General features: G+C 40.2%; 1 protein-coding gene across 12 annotated transcripts in view; it reads right to left on the bottom strand.

Moving 5' to 3' along the window:
- Nucleotides 1-20,961, bottom strand: part of aopep (aminopeptidase O (putative)) — a 275,804-nt gene that overhangs the window by 115,789 nt on the left and 139,054 nt on the right. For 10 of the 12 annotated variants that reach the window (XM_062972069.1, XM_062972067.1, XM_062972068.1 and 7 more), the window contains 2 exons: nucleotides 7,061-7,123; nucleotides 5,858-5,941 (listed from right to left, as the gene is read on the bottom strand). The exons of the other annotated variants lie outside the window; for them this stretch is intronic. In XM_062972069.1, the coding sequence (XP_062828139.1) occupies nucleotides 5,858-5,941; nucleotides 7,061-7,123 (147 nt within the window). The remainder of the gene's footprint in view (nucleotides 1-5,857; nucleotides 5,942-7,060; nucleotides 7,124-20,961) is intronic. 12 annotated transcript variants of the gene reach the window in all.

Below are 20,961 nucleotides of genomic sequence, written 5' to 3'. Positions count from 1 at the left end.
AGATACCACTTTGTAGTCCTTCTATCTGTTTTCTTGTTCTTTTATTTGTGAAGTTTTATATATACTGCTAACACTATAAATAAATAAAGGATGATGGTGATGACAATGACTACAACAACCAGTATCATGTTTAAACAAAGTTACTTTATTAATCTACAAAGAAATCCCTCTAGCATGTTTTAAATGAACGAATTAGATGCTTATAATCCAATTGTCTTTTTTGCACCAAAACTAAATCTGGTTTGTAGATAAAACATTCAACACAGGTTTCTGTGTTACAGCCATGTGCTCCTGATTTTTCCATGGCTTCTTAAACTTTTCCACTCGGAATCCCTTTCAACTTGAGAAATTTTTACATGACCCCTGGTATGTAGATAATAATATAGGTAAAGAAATCAAACATTTGCTGATAACAAATCAGCATTTGCAAGGCTTGCTAAACAGGCTCATTTTCCTTTTGAAGTACAGTTGAAGCATCTTCTGCAGAGTACTTATGCAGTGCACAACAAATTTATGTAAATGCCTAAAACAGCCACTAGGTGACATTCAGAAAATGTTTTCAGGGCCCAAACATTTAGCCAGTTGGGTTGGGACCCACAGTTTATGAAGCAGTGGATTATCCTACATATCAATTCTTTACAGTGTGCAAAAATACTATTTGTTCCACTCAGAATCTTTGTTTTAGTAATCTCAACAAAGATTAAGACTCATTAGGACCAGCTAATTTAAGGATGGACAGACTACAGACCTGAAGGATCTATATATCACTAGAGACCCAACATGAACTGAAATCAACAGCACACTTGCTATTGATTTCAGTAGAATATCAAACATAAGTAGAAATGCTTTATTTAATCATAGAATCATAGAGTTGGAAGAGACCTTATGAGCCATCCAGTCCAACCCCCTGCAAAAAGCAGGAAAATCACTTTCAAAGCACCCCCAACAGATGGCCATCCAGCCTCTACTTAAAAGCCTCCAAAGAAGGAGCCTCCACCACACTCCAGGGGAGAGAGTTCCACTGCTGAACAGCTCTCACAGTTAGGAAGTTCTTCCTAACGGTCAGGCGGAATCTCCTTTCCTGTAGTTTGAAGCCGTTGTTCCGCATCCTAGTCTCTAGGGCAGCAGAAAACAAGCTTGCTCCCTCCCCCCTATGACTTCCCCTCACATATTTATACATGGCCATCAAGTATCCTCTCAGCCTTCCCTTCTGAAGGCTAAACATGCCCAGCTCTTCAAGCTCATAGAGCTTGTTCTCCAGACCCTTGATCATTTTAGTCACCCTCCCTCTGGACACATTTCAGATTAAAACAATAAAAATGATAAATCCAGCCAACGAGAACTAACCCAGAAATCTTATCATTAGATTCAGATTTACCTTCTGCCCACCACTGATATATTCCAAAGACAACCAATGTATTAATGAGCAAAGTAAACAATTTCTAAAATTAAGTTGTCCAAATAGCCTCATGATTCTCCCAAGGATACTTACCCCATGTGTCCATTAGTCTGTCCTAGGAATTTTTTTTTCACTTTCACTATGTTGTTGTTTTAAAAATAGAACTAGCATATTTAAAAAAAATAACATCTCTTTATTTGATTTTAGCTCTTCTTTCTCAAACTGGCCTACAGTTTTAAAATCTTCCCATTCAGTCTATGCAGATCTCCAGAAATGTACAAGATTATTCATTATAGCCACTTCAGAGAAGGAAAGGGGAAAGCATCATTGCTATGTATGAATATCAAAATAAACTTGTAGGAGAAAAGAGAACAAATAACAGATGAGGAAAGGAAATGGGAAGCAAAATAAAGGAGAAAAAAGACAAAAAAGAAGAAAGTTGAGAAAAGCTATAATTATACAGTACTTGGAGAAAAGAGGTAAAGTTAGATAAGAAAATGCATGAACACTAATTGCAAGAATTACTATGAGAGAGGCAGAAAGCATATAAAATGAGCTAGGGAGAATGAGAATTAGAGCAAGGGGAGAAAGCAAATAGCGTGCGAAAATTAAAAGATATCAAAACAGGCATGTTGAAGAGTATTTCTACTTTCAACAACTTATCCCAGAATTATATCTGATCTATAGACATTAAGTCTGTTATTGAAGTCCCTGATTTTTCAAATCTAACACCACAGCAACAGAGCTCTCATTTCACCCACCAATTTGCATCCATATTTTCCAAGGCTTTTCCAAGGTTGATATCTTCAAAAGGCCTTCACACGCCCACACGCCTACACCAAATCTTTCCTCTTTACAAGAAGTGAAATCTATGAAGAGCAGAACCTATGTGCTCACATCCTCCTATCCATTTTTTCAAAACTTTTTCCAGGCAAGAGTACAGTTATTCAACAGAACAGACAGACATCATGCTCAAAACGCACGAGTGGCCACTTTGATTTCATGGTGTCTCACACAGGTTAGTAAAAGCATTCATCCAGCTGAGGAAATGTGATTATCCTGTCATAATTATCAAGGAACTGTGCATAATGGGAGAGTTAAGCCAGCGAAGATGCAAAACTACCCTTAAAAGGCACAGCAAGTATTCAATATTTTCACTCAAAAGCCAGTTTTGCAGTTACGGAGCTCCGTTCTTAAGATATGACTTAACAGATGTTAGCCTATTGGTAATCCTAACTAGAGTAGACGCATTGAATAACCTTATGTATTAAATCACCATCCAAAAACCGAGTCTATTTTAGTTAAGACTCAGCAACAAAATTCCAGACGTTAAAATAAAATGACTAAAACTTTGTTTATATACTCCATCTCCTCGAGAGGACTCTGGGCCGTTTCCAACATGAACATTAAAAAACATTCAATTGTCAAAAAACACCATACAACAAAGTGAAACATAGTAAACATAATAAACAACATCATAAGACAGAACCAAAACAATTATATTAAAAACAGACATAAAATTACAAATCAAATTGCCCGCCATTTCCATGTATACTTACGTGGGAGTAAGACTCACTAAAAACCATTGACACCTAATATGCAAACTGATTTCAGCTTCCTTCCAATAGGCCTGTTTTTTTTAATAAAAATTAGCTCAATTCTATCTTTTCCTCTTTCTTTTTACTTGCTGTGCCTATGAAAAGTCTGCCCCTTTTAACAACATCAGCCTGAAACATCTTAAGGCAAAATGAATAAATCAGAATATTCTAGCATGAGACATTCCTTGCCAAAAGAAGGATGGCTTGTCTCCTGCCTTATCAGTTTTCCTTTACCAAGCTGGAGAATTTTCCCATTTGGCCCTTTAATTTGTTTGCTGCATTGAATTGTTTTATTTAGATCTGACTTTTCATTTCACAAATATTTCATAATTCCAGTATTCTGCTGCTGTGTTTATGGCTTAGGTCTGGTTTTCACTGTTTGTTTGTTTGTTTGGCCTTCTCTCTTTGTTTGTGTGTTTAGTCACTATGGATGTCTCAGTTTTCAAAGAGGAAAAACCAAAATATAAATAAACCTCATGCTGTATGACTACTGAATGCTGGTTTAGGACAACGCACTGCTTGGTTCCATGGTAAATTATATAACAGAAGTTGAGTATCTTTTATCCAAAACACTTCGGATTTCAAGAATTGCGGATTTTTTTTAAAGACTTCTTGTTGCATATATGTACATAATGAGATAGATATCTTAGAGATGGAACCCAAATCTAAACACAAATTTATGTATGTTTCTTATACACATACCCTGGAAGGAATGTTATATAATATTTTTTAAAATGTTGTGCATGAAACAAAGTTTGTATACACTGAACCATCAGAAAGCAAAGGTGTCACTATCTTTGCCAACTGCATTGGATTCTGGAGCACTTGGATTTCGGAATACTGGATAACGAATATTCAATCTGTACTAATTATTCCATCTTTTTCACTTCTCGGCTATTTAATGCTAGCAACCAATATAACTTCCAAGCCCACAATCACATGAGACACTATCCAGCACATCTAAAAGAATCATGGAAATTATTTCTGGATTAAGTCAACAAATTGTTCCTGCTTTGGAATTTGACAATATGATTTCCAGAGCCATAACAAGCATCAAACATATTGAAATTAAAAACAAAGGAGTAACTTTTGAATCCCAGTTGATGTGAATTCTAACAGAAAAAAGTTTGAATTGCATGATAATTATTATTTTTATTGTTTGCCACAGCAAAGAACATCTGCAGAAGTAAACCACAGTCCGAAATGCCATGCATAGTATCTGTCGCTTAATGAAATCATTGTTGCTTCTCACTTGAATTCTCTGAAATAACACTATTATATTAAAGATCAGGACTTTTATGGCATTCCAACAAAAACGTACTGTAGTGCCATTAGACACAGGATGTATCGCAACATATGATTTATCAGGCCGCAGGGAATGTCCGCTGGAAATGTAAACCTATTTATATATATAGTACACACTAAACAGGAGGTATGCTGGTGAACTTCAGTTTAATGTTAACAGTTTGATTTGGCAACAAATTGTCATTTATTTGCACTTTAAATCACAAGAACAATACCAAACTAAAATCAGAGCTTTTGCCCTTTTATTGTCCATCTCCCCTGCCGCCGCCACCACCTGCAGGCATTTGTACTATCTGCAGACATTTGTCAAAGACAGTCATGCCCATACTAAGGCAACACAGCCCTGGAGTTGGCAGCTATACTATCAGCAACAACTTGGCAAAAGAACCGATGATGATTCATCAAACTTTCGAGAAGCACCATCAAAGCTGCAGAGCAACGCATTGCCTTTTGAATCCTTTCAAAATAACTTTTTTTTGGTTATAAAAAAATTACAATCTAGTTTTCCAAACAGAAAAAAATTGTTTCGTTTTAACACAGTTTAACACTGATTACTTATTTTGAAACACAGCTTTGTTCAGCACCAAAGTCAAGATTGGTAAGTAACAATCTACAGTGTACAAGAATAGCTCAAATTACAAGACAATCAGCACATTTGGTTTTACAAAATTACTTGGGAAAGACTTGAACTGAAATCAGTGAAACCTACGTCATATGTAAGTCAATATTGTACATTTAAGATATGTCTGCCTTAATACACTTACCTCCATGGAACTAATGCTGCAATCCTATGTGTGTAAATACTAAAAAGTACTGCCTAGCGTTGAGCTAGACTTACTAGTGGGTAAACATGCATAGGACTACACTGTACACCACTTCTGGACTGCTTATGGCTAATACTAAGAATGACAAACAAGACAACTCAGTGTAGTTGCGGCAATACTATTCTTTGGAAAAGGAAACTGAACAGAACAAAAAATTACAATTATATCTGTGTGCCAAAACAATACAATGATACATCCATACGGCAGACTGTCCTTTCCACCAGTGCTTGCGTCAAAACTGAAGGTACAATACACCAAGTGCGGCTTGCCCATTTTGCTTTGATCATGACACTTGCATTTTACGGGACACAAATAGAGGCAGCAATAGATAGTTCCCCAGTTAGGTAACGTCTGAAGTTAATCATTTCTTTCCGTTTTGTAACTTACAATCTATCTATTGGCTCCATTTTCCATTTCTGCGGCACACACAATGTCTAGCCTTGCTGCCCAACTCAAGATACTTTAAAATTACACAAATCAGGAGACAGCAAGAAATTGCAAATAATGATTTTTGTTTGTTTTCTATAAAATCTCTCTCCAATGTTCACACTTCACTCCCAAGACAGCACAAAGCATATTACAAGAATCTTGTGAGACAACATAATCCTTCACAAAGCAAATATTTTTTTAAAATAGCATAACAAGCAGTGCTGTTTTCCAGTTCATGAAAACCTTCCTTCTTGAACCTCTCAATCCCATTATAGAGAAAAGATGCTCCCAAAGAGACGTACCTTTTGGAAAGTGCTTTCCTCGCGCCGCTTTTTCCTTTGGCCGCTTTTCCTGGCTCTCTGATTTAGTCGAACCCATGTTACGACCTACAGGTCAAAACCATAGGGCTGTTTTAAGAAGACGCAACCTGAGTGCAACTACTCAACATGAGTAAGAAACTATAAACAGACTCAAGGCACATTTTTCCATTGCTTCAGTGGAAAAGGAAAAGAAGGGGGGAGCACTTTTTCCAGGCTGCAATAGTGTGCTTTTGGAGTAATCTATGTAGCTGTTTGCGCCTGGCCAAAAGAGACCCTGCCTATGGGCCCTTCCACACAGCCATATAACCCAGAATATCAAGGCAGAAAATCCCACAGTATCTGCTTTGAACTAGGTTATCTGTGGGCCCTTCCACACAGCCATATAACCCAGAATATCAAGGCAGAAAATCCCACATGATCTGAGTGTGGACTCAGATAACCCAGTTCAAAGCAGATATTGTGGGATTTTCTGCCCGGATATTTGGGAATATAGAGCTGCGTGGAAGGGCCTTGAGTCCACACTGCCATATGTTCCAATTCAAAGCAGATATTGTGGGTTATATGCCTTGATATTCTGGGTTATACGGCTGTGTGGAAGGGCCTTGGATTACCCTTAATGCAGAAAAATACCCTGCCTGCTTCTCAAGCTGAAGCAAGAGCAAACTTTTTGAAAGATGAAGAAAAGCCTGGCTGGATCAAAACAGGTTGGGAAGCTGTTGTGTTGGAACAAGAGCCCCACTGACTTCAATGGGATTTCTTTACAAGTCTGGATGCAGTACAAGTCTGGATGCAGTAACAACAATAACAATAATTTTAGTAGTAATAGTAGAAGAAAAAGCCCTTCCTTCACACTGTCAGCCTCAAGCAACAGATTGATGTTAAACCTGGCTTGCTAGAAAAGGATAGTCTTTAATCTCAATAAGCAGTTGTTTTCACCTTTAAGGCACACAATAAAAACCGACTGAACTTGACAGACTCGCAAAGAGCGGGGTGAAAACTAGTCATTAGAACAGGCATGGGCAAACTTCGACCCTCCAGGTGTTTTGGACTCCAACTCCCACAATTCCTAACAGCCTACCGGCTGTTAGGAATTGTGGGAGTTGGAGTCCAAAACACCTGGAGGGCCGAAGTTTGCCCATGCCTGCATTAGAAAAAACGGAGAAAGGGGGGGAAAAGTCCGGTTACCTCTTCCTTGACTTGCTGGGCTAGGCGACACTCTTGCCAAGCTTGACTCTCTTCCAGCAAAGGCTAGATGGAGGGAAGGAGGAAAGACACAAAATTAAAGTTTACTCGGAGCTGTTTGGTTTCGTTTTTCGCTGGGTTCCAGTCAGTCTCTGGGGAGGGTGGCATCCTCTCTCTCTCTTTTTTCCTCGGGTGGGGAGAAAAAACCAAAGCGACGCACTTTCTTTGCGCGCTTTTCTCCGCGTCCTCCTCCTCCTCACCCTTCTCCTTCCCTCTCCTCTAGGCGTTTGCAAAAGCTTCAAGGGAGGGAAAGGAGGGGGGTAAAGAAAAGAGACCCCTTCCAAGCATCCAAACCTCTCCCTACCTCGTTTGCCGGAGCAGGGATCCCCTTGCCTTCCCGCAAACTCTTGCCGGGCGCCCAGGAGGTGGCCCCTTTCTGGAGGCATCTCCAGGGCTTGGCAGTGGGCAGCGTTGCCGCCCAGGGACGCAGCTCCAGGGACCTCCTTGGGAGAGAAACACCTCCGAGAGAGAGATTGAGAGAGAGGAGGGAGGGAGGGATGGGGACCCCCTCTGCCTCCTCCTCCTCCTCCTCCCTCTCCAGCCTGCGAGATCAGAGGAGAGGAGGAGCTTCCCTGAAGGGGAGGCACGCAGCCCTGCCGGCTTTGTTCGCCCATCGCCCAAAGGGACCTCGGAGAGAGGGAGGGAGGAGGACATGCCACCCTTGGGATCGCCCAAAAGGACCTCTCTATAACACCCCCACCCACATATCCCAGGACTTGGACCCCCAGTTCAGCTGGCCCTGCAGCCAATGCCTGCATTAACTGGTCACCGAGAGCCAACTTGATGTAGGAAGTTGGACTAAAAGGTACTGGTTGAGCAGGGCTCCATGGAGACCCACTGGGCAAGTCACACTCTCAAGAGGAAGGGAAGGGCAAACCTCCTCTGGCAAAAAGACCCTGGGGCATCAGAAAGGACTTGAAGGAAGTCAATGGCAAGAAGCCTCCACCACACAGGATTTTGAGAGCCAGCTTGGTTTGAGCCTTGGAGTGGAGCACCCATCTTTAAACCCACTGGGTGACCTTAGGCATTCTCTCTCAGCCGCAGAGGAAGGGAACGGCATGCCACCTCTGGCAAGAAGACCCCCTGATAGGGTCACCTCAAGGGACTGTGAGTCCGAAGGTACAACATGAACAAGAAAAAAACTTCACACTTGCTTTTGAGAGCCAGTGACAGCAAGTCACACTCTCTCAGATTCGGAGGAAGGGAATAGCAAACCCCCTCAGAACAAATGCAAGAAAGAAAAAATGAAATGAAATGCAAAGATACAGCATGAGGGATGCCTGGCTCGATAGCAGTATATGTGAAAAAGATCTTGCAGTCCTTGAGAACAAGTTAAACATGAGCCAACAATGTCATGCAGCAGCTATAAAAGCCAGTGAGATTTTGGCCTGCATAAATAAGAGTCTAGTGTCTAGGTCCAGGGAAGTCATGCTACCCCTCTATTCTGCCTTGGTCAGATCACACCTGGAATATTGTGTCCAGTTCTGGGCACCACAATTGAAGGGAGATGTTGACAAGCTGGAATGTGTCCAGAGAAGGGCAACTAAAATGATCGAGGGTCTGGAGAACAAGCTCTATGAGGAGCGGCTTAAAGAACTGGGCATGTTTAGTCTGCAGAAGAGAAGGCTGAGAGGAGACATGATAACCATGTATAACTATGTGAGGGGAAGCCAAGCTTGTTATCTGCTGCCCTGGAGACTAGGAAGTGGAACAATGGCTTCAAACTACAGGAAAGAAGATTCCACCTGAACATTAGGAAGAACTTCCTCACTGTGAGAGCTGTTCAGCAATGGAACTCTCCACCCTGGAGGAGGTTTTGAAACAGGCTGGATGTCCATCTGTCAGGGGTGCTTTGAATGCGATTTTCCTGCTTCTTGGCAGGGGGTTGTACTGGATAGCCCACGAGGTCTCTTCCAACTCTATAATTCTATGAATAGCAAACCCCCTTGGAACAAATTGTGCCAAGGAGAATGTAGTGCCTGGCATGAAGTTGAGAGCACCAGCATGGTGTAGTGATTTGAGTATTTGAATCTGGAGCCCAGAGTTCAAATCCCCCCTCAATCGTGGAACCTACTGAGTGACCTCGGGCAAGCCACACTTTCCCAGCCTCTGAGGAAGTCAAAGGCAAAACTCTTCTGAAAAAATCATGCCAAGAAGAGCCTGTGATGGAACACCCTAAATTGGAAACAATGCCTTCACATATGATTTTGAAAGCCAGTATGGTTTGAGTATTGGACTACGGCATTTTATTTATTTTATGTCAAAAGCATTGCATAAATAAGTATAAAACTGATAAAATAGAGGAAGCACAAACGTCTAAATAATTTTAGACGAAAAACAGGCAACAGCGACTGCATTGTCTGTAGCTTTAAACAATTCTTCCTCTGTGCACGAGGCAGGGCATTGTGGGCAAGCATAGAGATGCGAAGTTGTTTGTTCTGCTTCACAGTCACACAAGATGGTAGTGCCATTTTGCCAGGTTGTCTTTTGATCTTGCCTCTCCACTCCTGAGTCTGTTCAGGGACTTCCAAGTTGCTCATTCTTGGTTTGCCTTTGGAGACAGACCCTCATGGGGGGCCATCCAGTTGGGATGGCCTGGTTTAGCTGTCCAGAGGGATACTCTAGCTATTGCTGGGGGAACATTAAGAGGAGTGGTGGTTCTCATGAAGCTTTTCCTTGATTTGAGTCTATTGGGAGGAGGATGATAGCCATGCAGCGGATGGCTTTCGGTGTTCAATCTTATTCCTCTTCCAGTTAGCAGCAACTTTCCATTGCACATTAGGGGTGGCAATGCCAGCTAGCTTATACAGTCTATCAACAGGTGTAGGTTTGAGGCATCCTGCGATTATTCTGCATGTTTTGTTCAATGTTATATCCACCTGCTTCGTATGGACAGATCTGTGCCAAATGGGGCAAGCATACTCAGCATTAGGAAACCAGCACTAGAAACTCATAGGCAAGTCACTTATTCTCAGCCACAGAGGAAGACAAAGGCAAAACTCTTCTGAACAAATTTTGCCCAAAAAACCCTGTGATAGTTTAGCCTTAGCAAAAGTTGGAAATAAGCTGAAGGCATACTTTGTGGGATACAATTTTGGCTTGAAAGCCTGGCAGGCCATTCCTGGTACATTTGCTCATCTTGCTCAGAGAAACTTCTAAGCATTTGCCTGTCCTGAGAGCACCAATAAGTTGAATTCAGTTCAGACATCCCAGTTTGCGATATCTCTGATATTACAAGACATGCATATTCATATGTTTATAGAAAAACACTCATTTGCCTATAAATATCCTTAAACCAGCTAAATGCCAAAAATAGATAGTGAAAGCAGGGGCATAGAAGCAACGGGAACACAGAAATCTAAACTACCGCATTTAGTTTTTACAAAGAGTTCCATTTTCTTTCAGAAGATAATTGTAATGCACTTTCCCCATCATCCACTTATCGTTGGCCCTCATTCTAAGCAGGAGTATTTTTAGGCAAACTTTCTAATGGAGCTATCTCTGGAAATATATTACAATGCAAATAAGAATTTAAAACACCCCTCCACCCCCATCCCTAACAGCTTCTTGACCTCTGTGGAATCCAAAACTGTATCAGATGAGTCCCAGGGAGGGTCTGAAGTGCATCTTAAAAGCAAGCATTAAGTTTGCTTTTTGCAACTGGAATCTTGCCATTTCTATTAGTCATGGGCATTTTGCAGCTGACTCCTCCATCAAGTCTCAGCACAAGCAAAGCCTCTGCTTTTGCTTTAGAGCTACAATCTGAGGCACCCTTCCTTGCGAGTAAATCCCACTGAACTCTGTGTTCTGGAGAAAGTCAACATACCAGGGATTAGGAAACTTGAATGAAAATGTTACGGTTACTTTCTTGCTGAACTGATGGTTTTGAAGATGTCAGACAAATAGCATTCGCAACCAAGAACTAAACTTTTTTTAAAAAAAGCCCTGATACTTTGGGTTAAAACTTCCACAATTTCCAATTTGCAAATGTGGAGATCATTATAGCATTCAGCATGCTTATATCTGTTTAATGAATAACTGTGTATTTGTAAATGTACATATTTTATTGGAAGGGAGACCTCACTGATTCCGAAAGGTTAAAGCGAAATCTATGCTGCTGAAAAAGATGATGATATATCAAAGCTGGATTTGTCCAACACAGACTTAGGTTCATTTACAAACAGATGCCACATTGGAAATGTATGTCAAATGAGTGCTCACTAAATCTTGACCACCTCTTTAACTTTACTGCTTGGGTTTTTACAAAGACACTGTCCTGCCCTTTTCTTTATTACCACAATAACCTTCTTTCAAGATCAAAAGCTTTAGATCAAAGCCAAGATCAAACTCCCTGCTTTAAATAGAAACAACAGTGCCATGAAGTATATTACTCCAAGAATTATATCTTAATGGAGGTATCACACCAGAGCGGGGGGGAAAAAAATCTTATTTCAGATCTTTTGTTATTACATTTGTGATGCAACACTAAGTAAGTGTGAATGCTGCGACCTCCATGGGCAAAGGGCTAGGATGGGGGTGGGGGAGTCAATAACCACAGGAAAGGACATTACTAGGTGTTTGCTTGACACAAGTGTAGTTGACACCAAAGAACATGTTTTTTTATAACTGGTACACTGAGAGATAGTGTCATTTGTCTCCACTGAGCTCTGCACTGACAGCATTTTCAATTTTTAGGTAGTAGGAGCCCCTGATGGTGCAGTGGTTAAACTGCTGATCTGCTGAACTTGCTGACCGAAAGGTAGGCAGTTCAAATCCAGGGAATGGGGTGAGCTCCCACCATTAGCCCCAGCTTCTGCCAACCTAGAAATCTGAAAAACATACAAATGTGAGTAGATCAATAAGTACAGCTCCAGCAGGAAGGTAACAGCTCCAGCAGTCATGCCGGCTACATGACCTTGGACAACGCCGGCTCTTTGGCTTAGAAATGCAAATTAGCACCAACCCCCAAAGTTGGACACAACTAGACTTAATGTCAGGGGGGAACCTTTACCTTAACTTTTAGGTAGTATTTTCAGTTTCTAGTTATATACCCCTCTTTTTTTCAGGAGCTTATGTTGAGCTTCATCCCATCTTGTTACTTTTGGGGGGGACTATAACCCATATAGTCATTTGGCCAATACAGAAACTGTTGTATTAAACTATACTCTGTGGATTTTTACAGCTCACATGGGACTTGAAATAAGGTGCCCTCAAGGCAGAACAGACATCTTATATATTTCACCACAAAGGCTCTGCTGTGTAGGCATCTTGGTCACTTGATCACTACATCTGAAATGGTGGAGGATTGTATGTGTGCCTGAGTAATCACAGCTTGAACTACATAGGCCAAGCACTTACATTTCATCCCAAATGCTTTCAAAGGGAATCAACTCACAGGGGAGTGTGTGGCTAAACAAATGACAATTGAGTAATGAAGTGGTAAAAAGCATGTTGAACTGGCTACTCATTCCAAGAGAATCTCACCTTGTACAGATTTAAACAATCGTGGTGGAAGAAGTCACACTAGACTAAGAAAACAGGTTCCCTAAATCCACCCTAAATGAATACCAAAGCTCAAACAAATATTGAATTTACTTATGGATTACAATAGAGAGCAGGAAATGTTTTCAGCTTTAAGATTGGCTATATACTAAATCCAGTCTTAGTCCCATTAGAGGAGACCAGTTGAAATCAATAGGACTTAGCAAGGATTAACAAATTCTACTCTGGTTCTGCTTTATGCAGAGCTAACAGTGTTCTACATTTTGTATATGTCAGCCATACTTGGCTATAGTGTTGGATATGGATGTTGGCAGTGCAGGCATGAAACCGAATGCCTATCCAACCTTACAAACCTTTTTTAAATTGTGTCTTAAGCAACTTGAGAAGATACTGCAAATCGCTTCTGATGTGAGAGAATTGGCCGTCTACAGAGATTCCCAGGGGATACCCAGATGTGTTACCATGCTGCTGGGAGGCTTCTCTCATGTACCTGCAAGCTAGAGCTGACAGACAGGAGCTCACCCCATCTTGCATATTTGAATTGGCAGCCTTCAGGTCAGCAACCCAACCTTTAGGTCAGCATTTACGCTGCCACACGGGTTTAACCCATTACGCCACCGTGGATCATTTCCTTACAAATTGAGACATAAGTCATGCCCTTTATATATGATAACCATATCATTTATGATTATCATATATATAACCATATATATATGGTACATTTAAATGGCATGTACAGCTTTGTGATTGCCCCCATTTCCATCTTTTATATATGAATTCAGTTGTATTGGAACTAGAACTACTAATATGCTTCACGGATAGTTTGGGGCTTGAACTAGCTTATGGTAATTCAATAAAAGGCAAAATAATAAAATAATTTAAATACAGTGGTGCCAAATGCTTTCTGCCATGGAAATGGCTATAGTTTTTTAAAGAAGTCTGTGCATATATAACTATTACTACACTATATTTATTTATTTAGTGCCAGGAACTAGATATGCTCAATATGATTCTGGTTCAGCAGGTTTGTTCTCAAGGCATGATCCTGAAGATCCTACAGATAGCAGTGTGGTCACTATGCAGACAAAACCCATGAAACCTTGCTAGGAGAAAAATGTATCAATGAAGGAAGGAAAGATATTTTTCCCTTGTGCTGTGACTTCAGTATGTTGTCCCCAAAGAGACTTGACTGGCTTCCATACTACAATGTTTCATACCACAAGTTAATACCCTCCTGTTTGCCCTGGTATTTTGAAGGAAATGTTTTTCTTACTGTGTTTTAGAACAGCCTCTTTCAACATGATGCTCTCTAGATGTCTTGGACTACAAATTCATCACCCCCAGACAGATTGGGTCTAGAGGACATCAGTCTTCTGTATCAAATATTTTTCTTGATTGATGCTTTCTCATTGTACTCTGGGAGCCTTTTTGGCTCAAGGGTGGGGGTCCAAATGTTCTCATTATAAATAAATAATAAACATTGCCATTATATGTTTTATATGCTATCTTTTTGAGGCAGGGCAGCCAAGAAATATTTGAAATAATTACAATGAATAATTATGTAGATTCATGCAACCAAACTGTGGTTCATGCTCTAGAAGTGAAGCGAGGATATGCTCACCGCAGGAATTCTCTTGCTATAACATTAGCAGAGAAGAGAAATGGCCATTTAGCCCTTTTTGTCCCAGATCTCTATTCAAAATCACCTCAAGAAATAATTTATCAAAACTTTCTTATTTTTAAATGGCTCTAGGAAGAAAGCAATATACCCTGTTTCCCCTAAAATAAGACAACCCCAGAAAATAAGACCTAGTAGAAGTTTTGCTGAATTGCTAAATATAAGGCCTCCCCTGAAAGTAAGACCTAGCAAAGGTTTTGTTTGGAAGCATGCCCGCCGAACAGAACACCAGACCATGCAGGATCAGTAAAGATACATACCATAGAATGTTGTACATGGAAATAATGGTACAGTAGAGTCTCGCTTATCCAACGTAAACGGGCCGACAGAACGTTGGATAAGCGAATATGTTGGATAATAAGGAGAGATTAAGGAAAAGCCTATTAAACATCAAATTAGGTTATGATTTTACAAATTAAGCACCAAAACATTATGTTATACAACAAATTTTACAGAAAAAGTAGTTCAATACACAGTAATGCTATGTAGTAATTACTGTATTTATGAATTTAGCACCAAAATATCATGATATATTGAAAACATTGACTACAAAAATGCGTTGGATAATCCAGAACGTTGGATAAGCGAGTGTTGGATAAGTGAGACTCTACTGTAGTAACAAGAAATTCTTGATAGGATTCACAGTTTGTCTGGTTATGCTGGTTTGTGATGACAACTGTTGTACAGTATATAATAAATGATCATTTTTTTGTTAAACAATAAATGTGAATTCTTCTTCATGGAAAAATTAGACATCCCCTGAAAATAAGACCTAGCACATCTTTGGGAGCAAAAATTAATATAAGACACTGTCTTATTTTCGGGGAAACAAGGTAGTTAGAGTGGAGCACATAGCTAGGAAAGAAGTGGTTCAACTCCACAGGTCCCCCACTGAGGCCCTATCTACACTGCCACATACAGTAGAGTCACTTATCCAAGCCTTGCTTATCCAAGCCTCTGGATTATCCAAGCCATTTTTGTAGTCAATGTTTTCAATATATCGTGATATTTTGGTGCTAAATTCATAAATACAGTAATTACAACATAATATTACTGCGTATTGAACTACTTTTTCTGTCAAATTTGTTGTATAACATGTTTTGGCCCTCAGTTAAGCTTGGATAACTGAGACTCTACTGTAATTCCGTTTGAAAGTGCACTATATGATCTGTGTAAACCAGGCATGGGCAAACTTCGGCCCTCCAGGTGTTTTGGACATCAACTCCCAAAAATTCCGGCCAGCTTACCGGCTGTTAAGAATTGTGGGAGTTGAAGCCCAAAACACCTGGAGAACCGGAATTTGCCCATGCCTGTTGTAAACTCATATAATGCAGTTCAATGCAGTTAAACTGCATTATATGAGACTACACTAAGCATATAATGCAGTTTCAAACTACATTACATGTCAAGGGTAGGTAGGGCCTCAATTGGAGGTGGTGTTCACTATGAGATTTTATAAAATTCGAATTTATAAAAATTATTTACCAGGATTATCTCCATGAATCCTAGCCAATTGGAGTAATCTAAAATTTGTAGTCCAAACATGTTTCCAAACTCTGTATATAATAGCAACCATGGGGACAGCTGCACAGGACTGTTGGGGTTGAAGAGGGGAACTTTAAAGTTGTCTCCAATGCACTAATACCATCTATGCAAAGTTTCTAGAGGTGCTGATAGAATCTTCCCTTGAAATGCCAACAGTGCGAGAAGGAATAAAAATTTCCCCTTCTAGGTAAAGGTAAAGGTCTTCCCCTGACATTAAGTCTAGTGTCCCACTCTGGGAGTTGGTGCTCTTCTCCATTTCTAAGCCGAAGAGCCAGCGTTGTCCGTAGACACCTCCAAGGTCATGTGGCCGGCATGACTGCATTGAGCACCGTTACCTGCCAGAGCAGTACCTATTGATCTACTCACATTTGAATATTTTCAAACTGCTAAATTGGCAGAATTTCCCCTTCTACTCTCACCTTAATTACACTGATATATACTGCAACTTAAATGCAATATTAATTGCACTGATATGCTTATTAAATATAGTTTGGGTTTTATTCTGAAGCCATTTGCTACCAAACCAGAATTTGGGCTAATCTAAATATGGGCAACCTTATGGACTAAATTCCACAGACTTCCCCAGCCATCTTCACCACTGGCCATTCTGCTAAATTATGCTGAGATTTAGCTCATAAAAATCATTTTTCAAGCCCTTCAGGTGGTGGCAGAGAATGTTGTTTCTTTACACAATTATATACAGAATTACTATCTTCAGAAATGCTATTTAGGAACAACTACCTACTTAAAGCAGTTTGCAGAGTTATTGCCCATTCCTGATCACAGGTCTCACCTGTAAAATTCATACAGATTTTGCATGAACTGAACAGGTATGTCTCGGTACATCACCTGAAAATAATTCAGCAGACATACTAAAGTTAAGTGAGTGCCATGGGCAATGTAGAATTAGTGCACTTTGGCACAACTTTAACAGCAATAGCTTGATGCTATGGAATCATGGCAGCTGTAGTTTAGTGAGGCACCAGCACTATTTGGCAGAGAAGGCAAAAAAGTGTAAAAAGTGTAAAAAAAGCAACTCCCACGATTCCACAGAATTAAACGTTGGCAGTTGAAGTGGTGTCAAATTACATAATTTTACAATGTAGATTAGGAAATAGTCTTTAATGTCTATGTAACAATGATGGGATGAAGATACAGTAGACTCTTGCTTATCCAACTTTCGCTTATCCAATGTTCTGTATTATCCAATGCAGTCTGCCTCCCGCCCAGATCCACAGCTATTTCTCTAGGCAGCAATTCTATCTTTATTTGTAGTCAATGTTCTCAATATATTGCAATGTTTTGGTGCTAAATTTATAAATACAGTCATTACTACATAACGTTACCATGTACTGAACTACTTTTTCTGTTGATTTGTTGCAAAACTTGATGTTTTGGTGCTTAATTTGTAAAATCATAACGTAATTTGATGTTTAATAAGCTTTTCCTCAATCCCTCCTTATTATCCAACATTTTCGCTTATCCAACGTTCTGCCGGCCCATTTATGTTGGATAAGTGAGACTCTACTGTACAATAAAACATTAGACCAATTTTTCAAAAAATCTGGTCTGTCTTCAAAGCACTGTTGGATGATGTCAGCCTTAAGTCTATTGGTAGCTCTTTCTATTGAGGCAGGAAGCTGGATGATATAACAAACTGCCAGGAATCAGTATATATTACCTACACAGTTTCCCTTGCCCTCTTTCTTCTTGTATCTCATCTATAATTGGATTATGAACCGTATTTTCTTTTTTAGCTCTCTGGAAAGTATTCAGTTTAACTGCAACACGAGTTTAGAAAAGGTAAGTGCATGCCACTCAATGTACTTTTAGGCTGCAATCCTATATCCACTTACCTACGAGCATATGAACTCAATAGTGCTAATTTCCAGGCAGAGCTTATTTCCATTACATCCAGGACCGTGCTATTAAATGCCCTTTTATTGTTCTGCATTATTTGTAAAGTGCCTTGAGTACTCTTTGGATAGAACGGCAGGATGAAATGATTTAAATAAAATGAGAAATAGTTCGAGCACCACTATCTGTCATGGGTGCTTCTCAACTTCACATTCCTCTAAGACAACATGCACTGGACTGAATCCAGCAGTTTTAAAGTAGAGTGACTGAAAAGAATGTGGTTTGTTAATCAATAGTAGGACATGGTCTGCTCACAGGCTCCCAAAAATCTACCTTGAGTAATATTTAGGATTATGGAAATATAAATGGTTTGATAGTAAACATGACAGAGAAGGGAAAATATCTCACAAAACTACAAATCTCAGGATTCTATAGTATTGAGCCATGGGAGTTAATGTGACATCAAGCTGCTATGATTCTGCAGTGTGAATGCAGCCAAGATGTCTGTTTAACTATGTCTGTTCTCTTATTGCTTGCATAAGGCAAGCACAAAAACCCAACTTTCTGTATTCTTCATTAGATTGAATAGATGTGCCTTACAACTGCAGAGCCAGCTATACATCTTAAAAGGGCAGTGGGTTAATTTATTTTAAAGTGCTTAAGACATGCTTTATAACAACATCTCCAAGAATCAATACGAGACCATCACTGGCAGGCATCTCTTTATACCTGTTGTAACCACGCTGTCTCCACTTCAATCCATCAGGGCTCTTTGATGCTGAAAACAGTCAGTCCTGATACCCAAAGGAGCCTATGCTGTCAGAAGTGAACTCAACTGCCCTCTTTTATTGGCATGCCAAGAGTCCCTGGAGACTGGAAATCTTGGCAATGGGAAAGAAAGAGGTGGAGTTCAAATATTTACTGTAAATGGGCATTGTAAGGGTTTCTCTGAAATGGACAAGCATCCATTGCCCCGTGGAATTGCATTGCTTACATGCTGGGAGAGCTTTTCCTGTTTCCTACAACAAGGAGAACAGGAGCCTAATAGTCACCTAGCAGCCAGAGGTGACTGTTATTCATTACCGATTCAGCTTCTCACAGCCACCACACATACTTTCCCAGCCTGGACGTCAACAGCCAAGTGGCTCAAATTTATTGCTTCTATAGCCTAGTTTTGTTTTTGTTCTACATAGTACATTATTGTGTACTAGCCTCCCTAAACCTGGTGCTTTCCAGCTGTTTCTGGACTAAGGGTCCATCTCCACTGTAGAATTAATGCAGTTTTGCACCTCTTTAACTGCCATGGCTCAAGGTTATGGGACATAGGATTTGTAGTTTGGTACCAGAAGTCTTTGGCAGAAAATGCTTAGGACTCTATAAAACTACAACTCCTAAGATTCCAGAGCCCTGAGTCATGGCAGCTTAAAAAGTGTCAGACTGAATTGATTCTACAGTGCAGATGCACCTTGCAATTACAATTATCAACAACCAGTATAACTTCTTGAAGAGAATGGGATTTGTAGTCTAATATAGCTAGAAAGCATTTGTTTGGGTTGGCTGCTCCAAACTGGCTTGAGTATGCACATATTTCAATAAAGTAGTAAACACAACAGCTTGTTGTTTATTCGTTCAGTTGCTTCCGACTCTTTGTGACTTCATGGACCAGCCCTGTCGGCTATCGTCACCCCCAGTTCCTTCAAGGTCAAGCCAGTCATTTCAACACAACACAACACAACACAAAAGCTAAAGTGTGCTAAGAGAAAGCTATGTCAGATGGGGACAAAGATATTCTCTTCTCCTTGATTTGTTTCGGATGGCCAAAGAAAACATGGCGAGAGTTAATTGGTAGCTAATCTCTTTGCTTTTCTCAGGATGTTTTTGCAAGGCAGAGATTAAAATAGGCATTGAATATTGTGCAGGATCAGCTGTGCCCATATTAGGAAAGTCTCGGCACACAACCCTGTGCAAGAAAGGGCCTTTCCCCCTCCCTCGCGTATTTATACCCCTTGCCTATGTAGGTGGGAGAGTAGGAGCTTGGGAATGTGAACTTGATCCAGCATTGACCAGCCAGGCAGCAAACTCTTATTGTTCTGGAGATACCGAACATATTTCCTTTCTGCACGGGATAAAACGCGCCCATTCGGCACATAACACAGCTTTTGTGCTCAGCAGTGTGATTAACAGGAAAAAAGGCGAACCACAAAGAATATTTGAGCTTTATTAAAGCTACTATAAACAACACCTTACCAATCCAATTCATGGGCTTATTCTGGAAAGGGAACACATGTTTCCAGTCCAGGCCCTTGTGGGTAATGCTGTCTTTGGTGTACTGAACCACTTTGTTCCTGCATTTCTTTGTTTTGAGTGTTCATGGGGGGAACCAATAACTTTTCATAATTAACTTTTCTGCTGTGATGTGTTAAATCTAAATGCTGTGTAGAAATATGCAACATAAAAAATGACCCTGGTCCGTTTTACCTTCCTATAAAGCAACGATTAGCTGCAGGTAAGTGATGTCTCAAGCCCCAAGATTAAGGCAGCAGCTGAGTTTTTCTTCTGGCCATCAATCAAGACTAAATTTGGTGGGAACTGAACAGGCTAACTGTTCAGCTTCAGTGGAGCAGAAAAAGGGGGAAATGGTCTCTAAATGATGGGTTATAAGATACACTTCCGAGGCAGAAAGTCTGTATTGCCAATTTTGGGAAAAGGTACCTGGCCTATAGAGTTGGAGAGATTTTCAGATAGTTCCTCCAGTTTCAATTTCTTCAAGTACAATATATCTCATTCCTTTTTTCAAAAAAAAAAAGGCTCAGTGACAAGAAGATATAACAAACATTAAATCAGAGCAAGAATAGCAACCCAGGAGCAGAACTCAGGAAAGTTTCCTTTTTGGACTAGAACTGCTAGAATCCCCAAAGTGACATAGGAATTGGGAGCTATAGCCCAAAATTGTAACTTTTATGTCTGTACTGAAAAACCTTTACATTATTTTTTAAAAAGTCTTTAGGGCATATTTCTAGAGGCATTTTGTTTCTAGGTCAGCAGTGGGAATAGTGTGTCTCTCCATTTGTTGTTGGTCTGTATCTCCCACCAACCAAAGCAGAGCCTATTTTGAAGCATGCTGGGAATTACAGGTCAACAATATCAGGAGGGCCACATCATTCTAGTCAAAAGACATTTGGATTTAGTCAACTAACAAACTGACCTGTAATTCCCAGCATGCTTCAAAATAGGCTCTGCTTTGGCTGGTGGGAGATACAGT

Source organism: Anolis carolinensis, chromosome 2, assembly GCF_035594765.1.
Source record: "Anolis carolinensis isolate JA03-04 chromosome 2, rAnoCar3.1.pri, whole genome shotgun sequence".
Taxonomy (NCBI): Eukaryota; Metazoa; Chordata; class Lepidosauria; order Squamata; family Dactyloidae; genus Anolis; species Anolis carolinensis.
Note: the sequence above shows the minus strand (reverse complement) of the source record. Positions and strands in the feature narration are given on the sequence as shown.